Here is a 15,142-nt window from a genome sequence, read left to right on the forward strand (position 1 = left end):
CTTACTCGCACACACTTTTTCAGTTCTGCACACAGATTCTCAATGGGATTGAGGTCAGTGCTTTGTGATGGCCACTCCAATACCTTGACCTTTTTGTCCTTAATTAAGCCATTTTGCCACAATTTTGGAAGTATGCTTGGGGTAATTGTCCAGTTGGAAGAACCATTTGCGACCAAGCTTTAACTTCCTGACTGATGTCTTGAGATGTTGCTTCAATATATCCACATCATTTTCCTACCTCATGAAGCCATCTATTTTGTGAAGTGCACCAGTCCCTCCTGCAGCCAAGCACCCCCACAACATGATGCTGCCACCCCCGTGCTTCATGATTGGGGTGGTGTTCTTCGGCTTGCAAGCATACCCCTTTTTCCTCCAAACATAACGATGGTCATTATGGCCAAACAGTTCTATTTTTGTTTCATCAGACCAGAGGACATTTCTCCAAAAAGTACGATCTTTGTCCCCATGTGCATTTGCAAACTGTAGTCTGGCTTTTTTTATGGCGGTTTTGGAGCAGTGGCTTTTTCCTTGCTGAGCGGACTTTCAGGTTATGTCGATTTAGGACTTGTTTTACTTTGGATATAGATTTTTTTGTACATGTTTCCTCCAGCATCTTCACAAGGTCCTTTGCTGTTGTTCTGGGATTGATTTGCACTTTTTGCACCAAAGTACGTTCATCTCTAGGAGATAGAATGCATCTCCTTCCTGAGCGGTATGACGGCTGCATGGTCCCATGGTGTTTATACTTGCGTACTATTGTTTATACAGATGAACGTGGTACCTTTAGGTGTTTGGAAATTGCCCCCAAGGATGAACCAGACTTGTGGAGGTCTACAATTGTTTTTCTGAGGTCTTGGTGGATTTCTTTTGATTTTCCCATGATGTCAAGGAAAGAGGCACTGAGTTTGAAGGTAGGCTTTGAAATACATCCACAGGTACACCTCCAATTGACTCAAACGATGTCAATTAGCCTATCAGAAGCTTCTAACGCCATGACATCATTTTCTGGTTAAAGAGACTGTCAACTTAGTGTATGTAAACTTCTGACCCACTGGAATTGTGAGACAGTGACTTATAAGTGAAATAATCTGTCTGTAAACAATTGTTGGAAAAATTTCTTGTGTCATTCACAAAGTAGAAGTCCTAACCGACTTGCCAAAACTATAGTTTGTTAACAAGAAATTTGTGGAGTGGTTGAAAAACGAGTTTTAATGACTCCAACCTAACACGGAACACAAACTCGCTGCGCAAGTGCGCCATCGTGCAGACATTTTATTTTGTCTCCCCACATCAAACACGATCACGACACGCAGGTTAAAATGTCAAGGTCGAAAAGCATTAAACATTTATGGCAATTTAGCTAGTTAGCTTGCACTTGCTAAATAATTTGTCCTATTTAGCTAGCTTGCTGTTGCTAGCTAATTTGTGCTGGGAAATACACATTGAGTTGTTATTTTACCTAAAATGCACAAGGTCCTCTACTCCGACAATTAATCAACACATAAAACGGTTAACCGAATCGTTTCTAGTCATCTCTCATCCTTCCAGGCTTTTTCATCTTTGAACTTATATGGTGATTGGCATCTAAACTTTCATAGTATTACTACACCGACCGGCAACACAGTTCGTCTTTCAATCACCCATGTGGGAAAAACCAATGACGAGATGTTACGTGGGGTACCTGCTTCTATAAACCAATGAGGAGATGGACTTGCAGCGCGATCTGCGTCAGAAATACGCTTGCGACCAATGTGTGTGCAATAACTGAATTTCTAAATTTATTTTGCAATGGTCGCGCACACGACGCAAGCGGTGTGGTCAGCCTATAAGTGTATGTAAACTTCCGACTTCAACTGTATGTCTTGAAAGCAAAGGAGATGTCATTGTGAGTAATGGGTATGTAAAATAATATATATGTTTATCTTAGCATTTCATGAGTTGGGTTTGGCATGCATCAATTAAAGCAGTGAGGATGTGAGAGTTAAACAGTCACTTACGTCCCCTCCTCCTCCAATACTGGAGCTGGACACAGCAGGTAGGTGTCTCTCACGACCAAAGGTCTTTTCACTATGGGATTATAGAAGAGAATGCATTGTATTATGTGTATATGAATACCTAATACTGTGTATAATGTGCCTCATTATAAATCCTATACAGAAGCTATGCATCCAGCTAGAGTTGCATGGAAATTAAATCTAAAATAAAATCAACAAAATACAGTACAGTAGCTAATTCATTACCAAACGTTGCTATTAATTGAACTATTTAGTTAAAGTATCATAGTTTCAAAGAGTTGTAGATCAAAGAGTGCTTCAAAGACTAGAGTTGAAATTGAAATACTTTGAGACCAATTGTGAAAATTCCTTTCTTTGTTATTGTCTTTGTGGCCCTTTACTTGTGGAAAATGAAGCAACTGAAATCCTTCAGAGTGAGTGTGGTTTATTTACCCTGGCCGAGAGAACGTTCAGTGTGTGCATATGGCACATAAGATCCACATTCCTTCTGTACATCTGAGAAGCCTTAAGTATTCAACCAGATGAAGTAAAGTGAGGCCGTGTGTGTGTGTGCGCGTGTGTGTGTGTGTGGGTGTGGGTGTGTGGGAGTGAGGAAGGACAGACCAGAAATCATTAGGATTTGTAATAACAGTGGGCATGCTATAACCCCCGCCTGCTTGTGGCTAAATCAAACGTAGCCCCATTTCGCATAATGCCTCAGGGAAGAATGCAGAAATATTTCTTCAGTGTAAAGAATTGGACTACTCTCTACTGAATATTGCTTGTCAAAGGATATTATTGCAAGTCCCTTATCCATGGAACTTTTGGAGATTCTAGATGAAATAAACCCTTGCCCTTAAAGCTTCAGAGAGCCTTCTACCTAGCTTATCAGAGACAATGAGGCTACAGCAGATGTGCTAGATCAGTTTTGGATGAGTGAAAGGAACAAAGAAACCTCATTACTTCTCCAACTCAGATCTCTTTGTGCACTGCTGCCGACTCCATTGGTGTGGAATTTGCAACCAGACAGTGGTTTGCAACTTTGGAGCGAGGGTAATCTCTTGCATCAAAATATTTGTGCCACAAGTGCAAAGAAGTCCTTTCTTGGTCCAATGTCCTGTCATGTGTAGGGCACCTTGTGGGATACTGCTGTTCTACATTGACCCAATGAAATGGTTTGGTAAGGAACAGAAGACAGGGAGAAATTGTCTTGAGAACCCAACTGGTTTGATCTAATGAGCTTTCAGGCTCATTCCTTTAGGTTCTTTCGTTCAGGATGTTTGAAATCCTTCTCTTTTGTATTTGCCTGTTTCTTAGTCACAGTCAATAACAGCCAACTCACTGTGACATTGTTGAAACAAATCTCTTTCCAAACCTCATTACCCTGCACTCAGAACCTTGTGTGAAAGTTAGAGATTCTTTCCAGATCATTCAAAACAGGGGTGTTACTGATGGGATTCATTAAGGTTAATGGTCGGTAAATTGTAGATACCGTAACTTCTACTTACTCAAAGTGAGAGTGTCGTTGATGCGGAAGCTACAAAGGACCTTCCCCACCTCGCGGGCATGTGAGAAACCATTTCCTTTCACTACCACCTGGAAGGACTCTAAGCCAGGATGAAAGGGAGAGAACAATCATCAATGCCATCTGTTCACCTTGATAGTCAAAAGTAAAGTGGAATTACAGTTGATAATGATATTTTCAAATCCTTATTTCCTGAGGCCAAAAGCTTTCCAATTATCTATAATGATACATCCCACTGGGCACACCACGTCATTTCAACGTGGATAATTGGGTAATATTTGGTAGATGCATTGATCAATGAGATTCCAAATAATTTTCATCCACTCAAAAAAAAAGTTTGGGGAATTCCCAATGTGTTATCACTATGCCTTCAACCATCTAAAAGCACAATTCAATTCCAATGGAAATCATTGTCTGATTTCTGGTTTAGTTGTTACCTGAATGTGTTATCAATGCGCTTTCAAGCATTTAAAAGCACAACAACATTTAAATGTAATACAATGTCAGATGTTTTGTTTATTTATACAACAACTTAGTGTTATCAATGTGCGTCATCTAATAGCACAACCAAATGACCTGGATTGCAATTGAGATTGCATTAAACTACATGGTGCGAGTGATCAATGCCATATGAGATTCTGTTCAGATAACTGTAGCAATTGTGAAGATTTCCACAGAACTGCGACCCTGAACATGCACGATTTCTATGATTACGTAAGACATTTTACACAAACCTCAAAATGTGCCATGGATGTGATACAAATTATAAGTTTGAATAAATACTGTTACATTAGTTTGTACGATAGCCTTAACATTAAGCTATTTACTGTCTTACAAAAGTAATATTGAATTGTGTTTGGTTGACAATGCAACCAAATATAAACATTTAAAGGAGATGTATGTATCTATTACTTGGATAGTTCAATCTGAGCCACTGGCTTAATCTGCTTATTTTTTTATTTTTTTTTAAAAACTTTTATAAGCTTGAAGCCCTAGGCCTATATGTATTGTCTATTTTTAGAATGTAAACAATAGCTGTTGATGACTTCCCAAATGCTATATACTGTAGGCCTAAATATGGTTACATATAATTTGCTCTGTTGAACCTACCGTTTGGAATGACTTAGATAGCAACAGTGAATCTATTAAGTGGAGACATCTCAACAATTATTCTCATGATAACACATGGTTATAGTCAAATATCAACGCTAAGCAGGGCTGGGTTTGGTTAGAGCCTTAGATGGGAGACTGAAGATACAGCGCATTTGGAAGGTATTCAGACCACTTTACTTTTTCCCACATTTTGTTACGTTACAGCCTTATTCTAAAATGGATTAAATAGTTTGTTTTCCTCATCAATCTGAACACAATACCCCATAATGACAAAGCAAAAACAGTATAGTGTCACGACTTCAACCGAGGCAGGCTCTCCTTCCCGTTCGGGTGGCGTTCGGCGGTCGTCGTCACCGGCCTATTAGCTGCCACTGACTCTTTTTCCTCCCCCCTCCTTATGTGTTTATTTGTTACACCTGTGTTCAGTTAAGTGGGTAATTAGTATGGCTTTATTTGTCAGCCAGCCCGTAGGCGTCTTTGTGCGGGATTGTTACTTTGTAAACCTTTTGGATTTCGGGAGTGGAGATTGTATTTGTGGACTGGGATTGTTGCTCGTGTCGTTGGACCGTCGTGTATGTTCACCCAGTTCGTCCGTGTTGGACATTTGTGTTGGACAGTTGGGGATTAAAGACTCAACTTATTGAAGCTCTGCTGTCTCCTGCGTTTGACTTCGCACCCCCCCGACACCCAGGTCGTTACAGAATCCCGCACCCAGAATGGAGTCAGCAGGAGCAGCAGCCAACCCTCTCCCATCGATGGAGGAACGGGTTCTCCACCACACCACCGTCCTCCATAGAATCGGATCCGCCATGGACCAGATGATGGAGAGAATGGAGCGATGGGAGAGGAGTGGGCTCCTCTCTCCACCTTCAGCTCCCCTTCCTCAGGACTCTTCATCCCCCGGCTCCAGCGCGCTCCGTCTTACGCTCCCGAGGGATTATGATGGAGCGGCGGCAGGGTGCCAGGGGTTTTTACTCCAGCTGGAGCTATACCTGGCCACTGTTCGCCCTACTCCCTCGGGAGCGGAGAGGGTGAGTGTCCTCGTCTCCTGCCTAACGGGTCGTGCTCTGGAGTGGGCCAACGCAGTCTGGAATGGCCCGGACTCAGCGAAGGAGCACTACCCAGAGTTTACCCATCGCTTTCGTGCCGTGTTCGACCACCCCCCAGAGGGCCGAGCGGCGGGTGAGAGACTGTTTCATCTTAGGCAGGAGAAGAGGAGCGCACAGGATTTCGCGCTGGAGTTCCGGACCTTGGCCGCGGGATCAGGGTGGAACGACAGGGCCCTTATTGACCACTACCGGTGTAGTCTCCGGGAGGACGTCCGCAGGGAGCTAGCGTGTCGGGACATCGCTCTTTCTTTGGATGAGCTTATCGACATGTCCATCCGACTGGACAATCTGCTGGCTGCCCGCGGGCGTTCGGAGAGGGTCCTGTGCGTTCCACCACCCAGCGCCCCGGCTCCCATCCCAATGGAGTTGGGAGGGGCCGCGCCTAGGGGTACCGGAGGAGGAGGCCTCCCCTGCACCAGCTGTGGTCGGAGAGGACACACGGCCGATCGGTGCTGGGGGGGTCTGTCTGGGAGTCGAGATGTCAGGCGGAACGCTTCTCGATCACCCCAGGTGAGTCAGCACCAAACTCACTCAGAACCGCCTGTTGGTCACATGTTTGTCTCAATTTTTTTCCCTTTATTTTTCCCCTCTTCCCAGCATAGGGCACTAGTAGATTCAGGTGCAGCTGGGAACTTTATGGATCGCGGACTCGCCCGAGAGTTGGGCGTTCCGCTTGTGCCGATAGATTCTCCCTTTCCCGTGCACTCCCTAGATAGCCGGCCATTAGGGTCAGGGGTGGTCAGGGAGGCCACAGTTCCCCTGGACATGGTGACGCAGGGGAATCATAGGGAACGTATCAGTCTCTTTATTATTGATTCGCCTGCGTTTCCAGTGGTGCTGGGTATTCCCTGGTTGGCCCGGCACAATCCCAATATTTCGTGGAGACAGGGGGTTCTCCAGGGGTGGTCAGAGGAGTGTTCTGGAAGGTGTCTGGGAGTTTCCATTGGTGCCACGTCGGTGGAGAGTCCAGACCAGGGTTCCACGGTGCGCATTCCCCCCGAGTATGCCGATTTGGCAATCGCTTTCTGTAAAAAGAAAGCGACGAAATTACCACCACATCGACCGGGTAGGGATTGTGCGATAGATCTCCAGGTTAACGCTGCGCTTCCCAAGAGTCACGTGTACCCTTTGTCCCAAGAGGAGACGTTGGCTATGGAGACATATGTCGCGGAGTCTCTGGGACAGGGGTACATTCGGCCCTCAATCTCACCCGTCTCCTCGAGTTTCTTTTTTGTGAAGAAGAAGGAGGGAGGTTTGCGTCCGTGTATTGATTATAGAGGTCTAAATGCCATCACAGTGGGGTTTAGTTACCCACTACCTCTCATCGCTTCGGCGGTGGAATCATTTCACGGAGCGCAGTTCTTTACAAAACTGGACCTCAGGAGCGCGTACAGTCTGGTGCGTATTCGGGAGGGGGACGAGTGGAAAACCGCATTTAGTACCACATCGGGCCATTATGAGTACTGCGTCATGCCGTATGGGTTAAAGAATGCTCCAGCTGTTTTCCAATCCTTTGTAGACGACATTCTCAGGGACCTGCACGTGCAGGGGGTAGTTGTGTATATCGATGACATTCTGATCTACTCAACTACTCAAGCCGCGCATGTATCTCTGGTGCGCAAAGTGCTTGGCAGACTGCTGGAGCATGACCTATACGTCAAGGCTGAGAAGTGTGTGTTCTCCAAACAAGCCGTCTCCTTCCTGGGTTATCGCATTTCCACCTCGGGGGTGGTGGTGGAGAGTGACCGCATAAAGGCCGTGCGTAATTGGCCGACTCCAACCACGGTGAAAGAGGTGCAGCGGTTTTTGGGTTTTGCCAACTACTACCGGAGATTTACCCGCGGTTTTGGTCAGGTAGCGGCTCCCATTACCTCACTGCTAAAGGGGGGCCCGGTGCGGTTGCGGTGGTCAGCGGCGGCGGACGGAGCTTTCAACAGGTTGAAGGCTCTGTTCACGGATGCTCCCGTGTTGGCGCATCCGGATCCCTCTTTGGCATTCATAGTGGAGGTGGACGCGTCCGAGGCTGGGGTGGGTGCCGTGCTATCACAGCACTCGGGTACGCCACCAAAACTCCGCCCCTGCGCTTTCTTCTCTAGTAAGCTCAGTGCAGCGGAGCGTAACTATGATGTGGGGGATCGGGAGTTGTTAGCGTGGTCAGGGCTCTGAAGGTGTGGAGACACTGGCTTGAGGGGGCTAAACACCCCTTTCTCATCTGGACCGACCACCAGAATCTGGAGTATATTCGGGCAGCTCGGAGACTGAACCCGCGTCAGGCAAGGTGGGCCATGTTTTTCACCCGGTTTAGGTTCACGTTGTCCTACAGACCCGGCTCCCAAAACGTAAAGGCTGACGCACTGTCTCGCCTTTACGACACGGAGGATAGGACCACCGAGCCCACTCCCATCATCCCCGCCTCGAGGCTGATAGCGCCAGTGGTATGGGAGGTGGACTCGGACATCGAGCGGGCGTTACGGGCGGAACCCGCGCCTCCTCAGTGCCCGGCGGGCCGTAAGTACGTACCGCTTGGTGTTCGGGACCGACTGATTCGGTGGGCTCATGTCCTACCCTCCTCGGGTCACCCTGGGGTGACGAGGACAGTGGGGAGCCTTCGGGGAAGGTATTGGTGGCCTACCTTAGCTCGGGACGTTAGGGTTTATGTCTCCTCCTGTTCGGTATGCGCTCAGAGTAAGGCTCCTAGGCACCTTCCTAGAGGGAAGTTGCAACCCCTCCCCGTTCCACAACGGCCATGGTCTCATCTGTCCGTGGACTTCCTGACCGATCTCCCCCCTTCTCAGGGAAACACTACGGTTCTGGTAATTGTGGATCGGTTTTCTAAGTCCTGTCATCTCCTCCCGTTGCCCGGTATCCCTACTGCCCTACAGACTGCGGAGGCCTTATTCACTCACGTCTTCCGGCACTACGGGGTGCCGGAGGACATCGTTTCTGATCGGGGCCCCCAGTTCACGTCCCGAGTATGGAGGGCGTTCATGGAGCGTCTGGGGGTCACGGTCAGCTTGACTTCCGGTTTTCACCCCGAGAGTAATGGGCAGGTGGAGAGAGTGAACCAGGAGGTGGGTAGGTTTCTGCGGTCCTATTGCCAGGACCGGCCAGGGGAGTGGGCGAGATACATTCCCTGGGCCGAGATGGCCCAGAACTCACTACGCCACTCCTCTACTAATGTGTCCCCCTTTCAGTGTGTGTTGGGGTACCAGCTGGTCCTGGCACCATGGCATCCGAGCCAGACCGAGGCTCCTGCGGTGGAGGAGTGGGTGCAGCGCTCCAAAGAGACCTGGAGGTCCGTCCAGGAGTCCCTTCAACAAGCTACTAGGAGGCAGAAGAGGAGCGCTGACCGCCACCGCAGTGAGGCTCCCGTGTTTGTACCGGGGGAGAGGGTCTGGCTCTCGACCCGAAACCTACCCCTCCGCTTGCCCTGCCCGAAGCTGAGGCCGCAGTGTGTAGGGCCCTTCAAAGTCCTGAGGAGAATAAACGAGGTGTGTTATCGATTAAAACTCCCTTCCTATTATCGTATTAACCCCTCGTTTCATGTGTCTCTCCTCAGGCCGGTGGTAGCTGGTCCCCTGCAGGACGGTGAGGTGCCGGAGGTCCCTCCTCCCCCTCTGGACATCGAGGGGTCCCCGGCGTACACGATACGGGCCATTCTGGACTCGAGACGCCGGGTGAGGGGCCTGCAGTACCTCGTGGACTGGGAGGGGTACGGTCCGGAGGAGAGGTGCTGGGTACCGGTGGAGGACATTTTGGATCCATCTATGTTAAGGGATTTCCATCGCCTCCATCCGGATCGCCCCGCGCCTCGTCCTCCGGGTCGACCTCGAGGCTGGTGTCGGCGCGCGCGTCAGAGGGGGGGTACTGTCACGACTTCAACCGAGGCAGGCTCTCCTTCCCGTTCGGGTGGCGTTCGGCGGTCGTCGTCACCGGCCTACTAGCTGCCACTGACTCTTTTTCCTCCCCCCTCCTTATGTGTTTATTTGTTACACCTGTGTTCAGTTAAGTGGGTAATTAGTATGGCTTTATTTGTCAGCCAGCCCGTAGGCGTCTTTGTGCGGGATTGTTACTTTGTAAACCTTTTGGATTTCGGGAGTGGAGATTGTATTTGTGGACTGGGATTGTTGCTCGTGTCGTTGGACCGTCGTGTATGTTCACCCAGTTCGTCCGTGTTGGACATTTGTGTTGGACAGTTGGGGATTAAAGACTCAATTTATTGAAGCTCTGCTGTCTCCTGCGTTTGACTTCGCACCCCCCCGACACCCAGGTCGTTACATATAGATTGTTTTCTTCTTCAAATAAGTAAAAATAAAAATTGAAATATTACATTTACATAAGTATTCAGACCCTTTACTTTACTTTGTTGAAGCACCTTTGGCAGCGATTACAGGTTCAAGTCAAATCAAGTCAAATGTTATTTGTCACATGTGCCGAATACAACAGGTGTAGTAGACCTTACAGTGAAATGCTTACTTACGAGCCCTTAATTAACCAACAATTCAGTTTTAAGAAAAAAATAAAGAAATAAAAGTAATAAATAATTAAGAGCAGTAATAAAACAGGTTATATACAATGGGTACCGTTACAGAGTCAATGTGCGGGGGCATCGGTTAGTCGAGGTAATTGAAGTATTATATACATGCACTGTAGGTAGAGTTATTTAAGTGACTTATGCATAGATAATAACAGAGAGTAGTAGCAGCGTAAAAGAGTGAAGAGGTGGTGCAGGGGGGGGGGGGGGGGTCAATGCAAATAGTCTGGGTAGCCATTTGATTAGATGTTCAGGAGTCTCATTAAAGAGAAATTCTTTGTCCAGTTCAAGGTGAGTAATCACTGTTCTGATTTCCAGAAGAGACGGTAGCAGCAGCATTATGTACAAAAGAAGTGACAAACAATGTGAAAAAATGTACAAAATAGAACTGTTGATTATCAGCCATCTTTTCCGGCGCCAAGGTCTTATTGGGTATGAAGCTACAAGCGTGGCACACCTGTATTTGGGGAGTTTCTCCCAATCTTCTCTGCAGATCCTCTCAAGCTCTGTCAGGTTGGATGGCGAGTGTCACTGCACAGATATTTTCAGGTCTCTCCAGAGATGTTCGATCGGGTTCAAGTCCGTTCTCTGGCTGGGCCACTCAAGGACATTCAGAGACTTGTCCCGAAGCCATTCCTACATTGTCTTGGCTGTGTGCTTAGGGTCGTTGTCCCGTTAATGTACTTGTCCTCTTGCTCAGTTGTGCACCGGAGCCTCCCACTCTTCTTTCTATTCTGGTTAGAGCCAGTTTGTGCTATTCTGTGAAGGGAGTAGTAAACAGCGTTGTACGAGAACTTCAGGTTCTTGGCAACTTCTTGCATGGAATAGACTTAATTTCTCAGAACAAGATTAGACTGACGAGTTTCAGAAGAATGTTTTTTTGTTTCTGGCTATTTTGAGCCGTAATCGAACCCACAAACGGTGATGCTGCTAATACTCATCTAGTGTAAAGGAGGCCAGTTGTATTGCTTCTTTAATCAGCCCAACAGTTTTCAGCTGTGCTAACATAAGTGCCAAATGGTTTTCTAATGATCAATTATCCGTTTTTAAATGATAAACTTGGATTAGCTAACAGAATGTGCCATTGGAACACAAGAGTGATGGTTGCTGATAATGGGCCTCTGTACGCCTATGTAGATATTCCATAAAAATCAGCCGTTTCCAGCTACAAAGTAATTTACAACATTAACAATGTCTACACTGTAATTCTGATCAATTGGATGTTATTTTAATGGACAAAAGGTGTGCTTTTCTTTAAAAAACAAGAACTTTTCTAAGTGACCCCAAACTTTTGAACGGTAGTATATTTTTTAACTCCATTTTAGAATAAGGCTGTAACGTAACAAAGTGGAATAAGTCAAGGGGTCGGAATGCTTTCCAAATCAACTCTCCAGTAGGAGGTGCTGCCCAGCCTATAGTTTTTTTCTTATCAAGAATATTACGTTGAAGATCTGATGTTGTTTCCAAGGTACAAATTCAACATATTTTATACAAGGTTAGTCTATGTTTAAAATTGGTTATTCTGGAACTCCAACAGAGGAGCTAATACACCACTCACCTCCTGCACAGATACTAGAGGGCTCTGCTGCCAAGATCTCGATGCATGATCTCTTCAGGATCTGAGTGAAGGGAGAAGTGCAAGAGAGAGAGAAACAGGGAGAGGGAGAGGACGAGAGGGAGAAGGCGATGGTTAATGGTGAAGGCGGGAAGCAGCATTACTGGAAACATAAATCTGTTAGAGATAGAGCTGTTGAGGCCTCCTGAGTGGCGCAGCGGTCTAAGGCCCTGCATCGCAGTGCTTGAGGCGTCACTACAGACCCGGGTTCGATCCCAGGCTGTGTCACAACCGGCCGTGACAGTGAGTCGCATAGGGCAGCGCACAATTGGCCCAGCGTCGTCCGGGTTAGGGGAGAGTTTGACTTGGGGCCTTTACTTGGCTCATCGCGCTTTAGTGACTCCTTGTGGCGGGCCGGGTGCCTGCAGGCTGACCTCGGTTGTCAGTTGAACAGTGGATTCCGGGTTATGCGGGGTGGGTGTTAAGGAGCGCGGTTTGGCGCGTCATGTTTCGGAGGACGCATGATTCGACCTTCGCCTCTCCCGAGATCGTTGGGGAGTTCCAGCGATGAGATAAGATCGTAATTGGATATGACAAAAAAATTAAAAGACAAACACAAAAGAATTAGAGCTGTTGAAAGTATGTCAACCTTATACCATGGTATACTTTTAACAGTGTTGAAAACATACCTTACAATAGTGAACAGGTATTTGCCTCATTCTACCAACCACAACAACATTGCCCTTACTGAATCAATGACTCCTTGCAGTGCCTCAAAGCCATCATTCACAGGGAAGACATGGTCCTTACTGTCGGCTATTGTCCAAAGCTAGGGAGTGAGGAGAGTTCTAATTCAATAACAGTGTAATAACAATAATAATCCCCTGCTCACAAAATAAACATGTGAACGTGGCTCACCTGGGTTTCATTGAAGTCTTTTACTCCCACGCAGTAGACTGAGGCGCCCAGTTGACGCGATCGGCTGGCCTAGTTTTCAAAAGGGTCACACAAATAGACATGAAAGTTATTTCATAACTCTATATTGACCAAAGTAGAGGGAACTTCATGTCTGGTGTTAGATATATAGAAAACCAATACAACACAATGTATAAAGGTGTCTCCATAAAGGATGAGCATTGATTCTATGAAGCATTTATGGAAGGCATGCACGACAGATTTGGGGCTTTTCTCCAGCCGTCTCAGTTTGTGCAGGTATTTAGTCTTGAGTCATGACTGACACATGGAGACAAAGATATCCAAGTTTTCTCCAAAGCAGAGTTTGCTGTCTATAATGGTGCAGGCATTTTTGTAGCAGTCCACTCGATCGATTGCTTTGGTTAAATCTTGTGCTTTCACGGCCATAACCAGAGTCTGAGTTTTAGTGAGGTCCCCGGACAGGGTGAATTTTAAGAAAGGTGGGACTCATTTACTGAATTTATATACAGTTTAAAAACTATACAATGCTATTTGGAGAACAGCAAAAACAAGCAAAAATGACTCCAGCCATTATCACCTTGGCTGCTGTAGGTTGTCACCTCAGTCGATCTACAAACACATGGCCTATTATCTATACAATTAGCCTCTACACATTATCTCAACACCAGGATTAAAAACTATAATGTAATAAATACAGAGGGATCTGTTAGCAGAAGAAGTATTTTATATAGCTGGTAGCTGGCCAGATAGCTGGCTAGACTAACTAGACAAATGTACCAATGTATTTGATTTACTGACATGGGCTAATTGAGTGACTGTCAGTAACAAGGTTTCCATCCAACCTTTTTATGTGTGTAAAGTACATGTCAGATAAAAAATGTCATTACAGGCCTGATGGAAACACTACATTTTTCTGTAAACTTTTCAAATGTCGACAAAACAAAATACGCTAGACAAGGTGGGATCTTTCTGTGTCGGTAAAATCTATTATGGGGAAAATGTTGGTGGAAACGCTTTTATGCGCAAATGTTGATATAATAGCTATCATATGGAAATAAAGTCGGAGTCATGCAATGACATGTTGTGTGGTCTTCCCACTACGACTCATTGTGAACGCATACAGTTTATTAGATTACAGATGAAATAAATGATGATGGTGGTGAAAATGCAAGGTATGAGCTTGATGCTCTTTTCCAATAAATATCGAGGGTCTTATTCTGGTGACATGATAATCAATACGTGGCTGACATTTGACAAATAAAAATAATCTTGCTCTTTTGTCCCTAATAATAATCTCATCATGTAGACTATAATTGTGCTTTAGCCAACAGTGTACAGCTAGTGCTGTTGGCTAGAGTGCATGTGCCAATACCAGAGTGTGCACGCTCACTATATAACACTACATTTTTGTGAAAAAAACATCGGTAGAGTTGAAAGTGCGATGGAAACCCATTTAACTTGTATTTTTTATTCGGTGCATGGGAATTTAATGGCAAAAGGTATTTTATGCGCATTACGTCATCAAGCACAGCGTTTTATCAGCAACAAGTCAATTTGATGGAATTACATCTGGTGACAGGCTCAGATTGTTTTTATGCCAATTGAATGGAAACCTAGCTAGTGAGTGACAACTATGTTTGGAAATGTCACCTTGTGTATTCTACTGGTCTAACTCTCAACAGTAAGTTGAGACCCCGACTGAGTTCCTAAAAAGAAAAAAAAGGTTTTTGTTTGTTGAAATGTGAAAAACCTCGGTGTACTCATATGTAGATAAAGTGCTTTGGGTGATCTTCCACAGCCCATGATGATGACTTGGGTCTTGGTGAGTTTAAGTAAACTTCTCAAGTCTAGGAAGTTCTGCACAAAATTAGCATCAGCCAATGTATAGACTGATGGAAACATCCAGTTATTGAAAGGCTTGAGTTTAGGCTCTTTTCCATTTCACTCACTTTAATTACTGATGTAACCAGCTGCAGGAAGATATTCTACATAACCAAAAGTATGTAGACACCTGCTTGTATAACATCTCATTCCAAAATCATGGGCATTAATATGGAGTTGGTCTCTCCTTTGCTGCTGTAACAGCCTCCACTCTTTTGGGAACGCTTTCTACTACATGTTGGAACATTGCTGCAGCGACTTGCTTCCATTCAGTCACAAGAGTATTAGTGATGTCGGGCACTGATGTTGGGCGATTTAGGCCTGGCTTGCAGTCGGCATTCCAATTCATCTTAAAGGTGTTCGATGGGGTTGAGGTCAGGGCTCTGTGCAGGCCAGTCAAGTTCTTCCACACTGATCTCGACAAACCATTTCTGTATGGACCTCTCTTTGTGCACAGGGGCATTTTCATGCTGGAACAGGAAAGAGCCTTCCCCA

At 46.0% G+C, this 15,142-nt stretch overlaps 1 protein-coding gene across 1 annotated transcript in view; it reads right to left on the reverse strand.

The window, feature by feature from the left end:
• The window catches only part of LOC129815117 (anthrax toxin receptor 1-like), a 51,516-nt gene that overhangs the window by 15,583 nt on the left and 20,791 nt on the right, over positions 1–15,142 (reverse strand). Inside the window, exons 7-11 of the mRNA XM_055868503.1 lie at positions 12,749–12,817; positions 12,579–12,659; positions 11,834–11,894; positions 3,503–3,601; positions 1,998–2,067 (exon numbers count right to left, since the gene is read on the reverse strand). Of these exons, the coding sequence (XP_055724478.1) occupies positions 1,998–2,067; positions 3,503–3,601; positions 11,834–11,894; positions 12,579–12,659; positions 12,749–12,817 (380 nt within the window). The remainder of the gene's footprint in view (positions 1–1,997; positions 2,068–3,502; positions 3,602–11,833; positions 11,895–12,578; positions 12,660–12,748; positions 12,818–15,142) is intronic.

This window comes from Salvelinus fontinalis, chromosome 2 (genome assembly GCF_029448725.1).
Source record: "Salvelinus fontinalis isolate EN_2023a chromosome 2, ASM2944872v1, whole genome shotgun sequence".
NCBI lineage: Eukaryota > Metazoa > Chordata > Actinopteri > Salmoniformes > Salmonidae > Salvelinus > Salvelinus fontinalis.